Source organism: Alligator sinensis, unplaced genomic scaffold (assembly GCF_000455745.1).
Source record: "Alligator sinensis unplaced genomic scaffold, ASM45574v1 scaffold93_2, whole genome shotgun sequence".
Lineage (NCBI taxonomy): Eukaryota > Metazoa > Chordata > Crocodylia > Alligatoridae > Alligator > Alligator sinensis.
In genome coordinates this window covers 3,144,903-3,150,106 of record NW_005841854.1, presented here as the reverse complement: position 1 = coordinate 3,150,106, position 5,204 = coordinate 3,144,903, and the positions used below count along the sequence as shown (strand labels likewise).

The window sequence follows — 5,204 nt, the reverse complement described above, 5'->3', positions numbered from 1 at the left end:
GGGGGGGGGGGGTGGAAGCCCTCTTGGCTAAACAGGGAAATCACGGTCCTCTTAAGAAAGAGGCTTATAAACAATAGAAGCTTGGGGCAAGCCCCAAGGAGGACTATTTCATGACAGCCCGCATTTGCAGAGAACAGATAAGACAGGCTAAAGTAGCAACCGAACTTAGATTAGCAATGGGAATCAAGGACAACAAGAAGTCCTTCTTCAGGTACATAGGGAACAGGAGGAAAACAAATGGGAGTGTGGGGCCATTGCTCAGCAACTCAGGAGAGCTAGTTACCAGCACCCAGGAGAAAGCTGAACTCATGAATGACTACTTCACCTCAGTCTTTCACTGGACCAGGGGGAAACCATGCCAGGTAGACTAGAGAATGAGCATGATAGGAATAATCGCCTTCCTACTATTTCCATAGAATTGGTGTATGACCAGTTAATAAAATTAGACATATACAAGCCAGCAAGACCAGATGATCTTCATCTGAGAGTGCTGAAGGAGCTGGCAGAAGTCATCCACAACTTGTGGCACTCTGGAGAAGTCCCTGAGGACTGGAAGAGGGCCAATGGTGTGCCCATCCGCAAGAAGGGCAGGAGGGAGGACCTGGGTAACTATAGGCCAATCAGCCTAAATTCCATCCTAAGGAAAATCCTAGAAAAGTTCATCAAGGAGTCTATCTGCAATAAGTTTTCAGAAGATAAGATCCTGAATGACAGCCAGCATGGCTTCGCTGTGGGCAGGTCTCGCCTTACCAGCCTCATCTCCTTCTATGACCAGGCAACTTGCCACCTGGACACAAAAGAGCAGGTTGACATTGTATACCTAGACTTCCAAAGGCTTTTGATTTAGTATCCCACGATGTCCTCAGTTGAAAATTGGAGGATTGTGGGCTTAACTCCAAAACAGTAAGGTGGGTGAGAAACTGGTTTCAGGATACGACCCAGAGAGTCATAGTGAATGAATCTGTGTCATCCTGGTGAGAAGTGGGCAGCAGTGTCCCACAGAGGTTGGTGGTCAGTCCAGTACTTGTCAACATCTTTATTAACGATTTGGATGTGGGGGTAAAGAGCTCACTGGCCAAGTTCACGGACAACACCAAGTTATGGGGATGTGTGGTCATGCTTGAAGATAAGCTACAATTACAGGCAGATCTAGACAGGCTAGGAAGTTGGGCAGATCAGAACCTGATGAAGTTCAACGTTGAGAAATGTAAAGTGCTCCACCTCCGGATGAGAAACCCCCAACACACCTACAGGTTTGGCAGCACCAAACTGACCAGCACCACGAATGAAAGGGACCTGGGAGTAATAATAGACCACAGTATGAATATGAGCCAGCAGTGCGATGCTGTAGCCAGTAAGGCAAATAATACTCTGACATGCATCAATCGATGCATCTCCAGCAAAGCCAAGGAGGTGATTCTTCCGCTGTACTCAGCACTGATGAGACTGCAGCTGGAGTACTGCATCTAGTTCTGGGCACCACACTTTAACAAGGACGTGGACAAGATTGAGAGAGTCCAAAGGAGAGCCACCCATATGATCAGAGTCTTAAAAGGTAAGCCATACAAGGAAAGGCTGAGGAATCTGGGACTCTTCAGCTTGAGGAAAAGAAAGCTAAGAGGGGACCTGGTAGCAGCTTATCATTACACTAGGGGAGTACATCAAGGGCTTGGTGAGCAACTGCTCACCAGGGCACCTGACGGGAAAACCAGGAATAATGGCCACAAACTCCTGGAAAATTGATTCAAGTTCAACATTAGGAAAAACTTCTTCAGTCAAAGTGTCCAGACTGTGGAATAAGCTCCCTCCAGAGGTGGTGCAACCACCTACCCTGGAAATCTTCAAGAGGAGACTAGACAGTCACCTTGTTCGGGTCACCTGACCCCCAGTTATCTTTCCTGCTTGGTGTAGGGGGCTGGACACAATGATCTTCTGAGGTCCCTTCTGGGCTTACAATCTATGAATACCAGTCAGTCCTGGTAAAGTGTGAAGCACTGTTGGATAGCAACTGTGGAACTGCCAAACTAATGCAAAGTGGAGATGCATCTAAATGAACATTAGTCAGCAGTAACTTAATGTGCACGCACTTTCAAATAGGAGTACAGAATATGCATTACCTGACTAGCTAATTTACTCTAAAAACTGCATTATGTGCATTTCAATACAAGTTCAGTTTCCTCTTGTAGACAACCCTAAGACTCTTGAGTCGCTTATGAAAATAGAATTTATCCTAAGCCTCTTAGACCTTTTTGAAAACTCACAAACAAGCATACACAATGTAAATGTCTAAGTGTAAACTTATTTAACTAAGACAAATTTCTGAAAAATTATTTGGAAACAGACCTCAATGTGTTCATGATTTGGTGGCACTGGTAGAAACTGAGGAAGTCTCTTGCTCAGCCACATGGTAATGTCTCTATTTGTATTAACCGCAAAGGGTTCATAACCTTCTTGTAAGCCACAGATAGTGAAATATTTCAAGGTGCTGACATCTTTGCCAAAGTTCATTCTTCCCACTTGAGACGAACCCAGGCTGCACACAGGTATAAATCCTGCAAAAAGAAAGAGGAAGACACATAAGCAATTTCTGTATCACACATAAGAGAAAAGTATTTTCTTAGTAAAATTCATTTAAGGTTTAAAAATGCCCGAAACCTAAAAGAATAAACTCCAGTAATTGGATCCAATATGCTAGATCCACAAAATCTTCTGATTATAAACCTCTCTACAAGGAGCACCAGACAGAAATGATACTTTAACCAATTCACTTTAAAGAAACACCAGGAAATACTGACAGGACGTGACCTGAACTGGAGTGATTAGGAAGTGATCAATTATAAGAAGAAATTCCCTGCTGGTAAAATCAGAATTGCCAACTCTCACATGTTATCGCAGGTCTTATATTTTATGTTTCTTGTGAAGTGAACCTCCAGAACCATGTGATTTTGAAAAAAACCCAACTTTCATTAAAAATATATAAAATATACTTATTCCTTGTCCTAATGTTTATGAAGAACTACTTGTAAACATGTTCCATATGTACCTTAAAGATTAATAAAACAGAAGTTTAATAAAATAGATATTATTATTATTGTTTTATGTTAGTTTCATGGTACTTTGGGATGCATGGTTTTGAATGCTGAAGGTTGGGGCCATAGTATACTGCAACTTCACTGAGTTGTGTAAGTTGTCTAAGTGGAGACTGTTGCAATATTGGGGAACAATACTGGAAAAGGATAGGGCTGCAGTTGCCACATATCTAAGGGATGATCCCATTCAGTAGTATATGAAATTCACCCCTGTTCTAAGAGTCAACATAAGGTTTGTGTAACACTGAAAAAATTATATCCAAACTTCGTTCAGGATAGGTGTATTCTGTTATTTTTTTTAAATTATGAAAACACATGTTGTTTCCTTTCCTCTTTCTTCTACTTCTCCTTCTTCTGATCTTCCATTCCCATCTAAAAATAGCACAGCAAACTTATTTCAGCCACCAACTAACAAAAACAAATAATGCTCTTTACATACAAGTATAACTTCACAGCCACAGTTGTTACTGCTATTTGGTTTAACTTCCAGACTTCAACACTCCTTACATTTTATTATAAATAAGACATATTCACTGTCATGTATGTGTGTGTTAAGCACAATTAATATAAATCCATAAATTACAAGCCACAGATTCCAGTTGGTAGATTCAGATCTGAATGTTTATATTTATGGCATGGTCCTTAATCATAAGACATCAGCTTCTCACACATATAATGCATATTGCTCAAGTCAGTATGTGCATTCTGCTACTTCAAATTTAGTGTTAATATATATCAACTACTTTCCAAAAGTAAATTTGTATTACTGTGAAAAAATGTTAAGCCATATATAACTAGAATAATTATATTACATAAAGTGTGTGTGTGTGTGTGTGTGTGTGTGTGTGTGTGTGTTTAAGCTAATGTTTGTCAAGAAATTCAACTTATTAGGAAGCTAGTATGCATCCTGCTGAGTTCCAGGAACCATGAATATTGCAACTGTTTAAGCAGAGACAAAAATCACTACTATGTCTGTAGTAAGTAGAGAAATATTGATGCTTCATTCAGGAAGAGTAGCTCTGGTGAGCAACTCTCTCTGGAGTCAGTCTGAGTAGATCCAGGAAGGGTGTTCAGGGAAGCACAGATCACTAGAATATAAACTCATCCATTGTACATTTGGTGGGAAAAAGTCATTTAGATAAAAGTGTATCAAGGATATGCTGGCCAATCTAAGGGTGTCTATACAGATGCTCAAGGATGGGGGCTGGGGCGTTTTAACTAGAGTGGCTCCTGGACAACCACTCTAACTAAAACACTGCAGCATCACATGTATTTAGCTCCTGTGTGTTTAAAAATGGCCAGGGACACTTCATCTAAAGCTTATTTGATGAGGTTTAGATAAAGTGGCCTGTGGCCATTTTAAAACACGCAGGGGATCAATACACACGATGCTGCAGTGTCTAATTAGAATGCAGAGCAAACGCAGGTAATTGAGTTTGCTCCAACACGTTCTAATTGGAATGCTGAGGAGCACATGTATAGGCAGCATTATAGCCTACCACCCTTTAGTTTTCTTCCTTACTGAAGTAAAGCATTTTAGGAGCTCTCAAGATGACTGGGAAAATATAAATATCAAATATACTGACGCAGAATTGTACAGTACTGCACAGATATGCCAGAGGGAAAAGAAACAAAAACATATCTCCCCTTCTCCCCGCCACCCAAGTACAGTAATTAGGGGTGAGAGTCCAAGGCATGAGCCGCAGGCACACAGGAATCAAGCGCCGGATTTCTCTTATCCTCCTCGGCCCATCCTCCCCACAATAGCATCCCAAGTTAAGGATAACAAAACATTGTTTTTTAGATATATAGGGAGTAAAAGGAAGGCCCAGACTGGAATAGGACCTCTACTAAATGGGCATAAGCAATTGGTGACGAACAGGGGGGACAAGGCTGAACTCCTCAATGAGTTCTTTGCTTCAGTGTTCCTAAGCGAGGGGCAAGACAAGTCTCTCACTGGGATTGTAGAGAGGCAGCAGCAGGGCAGCAGACTACCAAGAGTAGACCCTGAGATGGTGCAGAGGCACTTGGAGGAACTGGATGCGTTTAAGTCGGCAGGCCCAGATGAGCTCCATCCGAGGGTACTGAAGGCACTGGCTGATGTCATTCCACAGC

General features: G+C 41.8%; 1 protein-coding gene across 17 annotated transcripts in view; it reads right to left on the bottom strand.

Moving 5' to 3' along the window:
• The window catches only part of RYR2 (ryanodine receptor 2), an 847,904-nt gene that overhangs the window by 298,844 nt on the left and 543,856 nt on the right, over positions 1-5,204 (bottom strand). For all 17 annotated transcript variants that reach the window (XR_003095960.1, XM_025213656.1, XM_025213760.1 and 14 more), the window contains one exon: positions 2,344-2,552. Coding sequence is in view for 16 of the 17 variants with exons in the window: in XM_025213656.1 (XP_025069441.1) it covers positions 2,344-2,552 (209 nt within the window). In the remaining variant the exon portion in view is untranslated. The remainder of the gene's footprint in view (positions 1-2,343; positions 2,553-5,204) is intronic.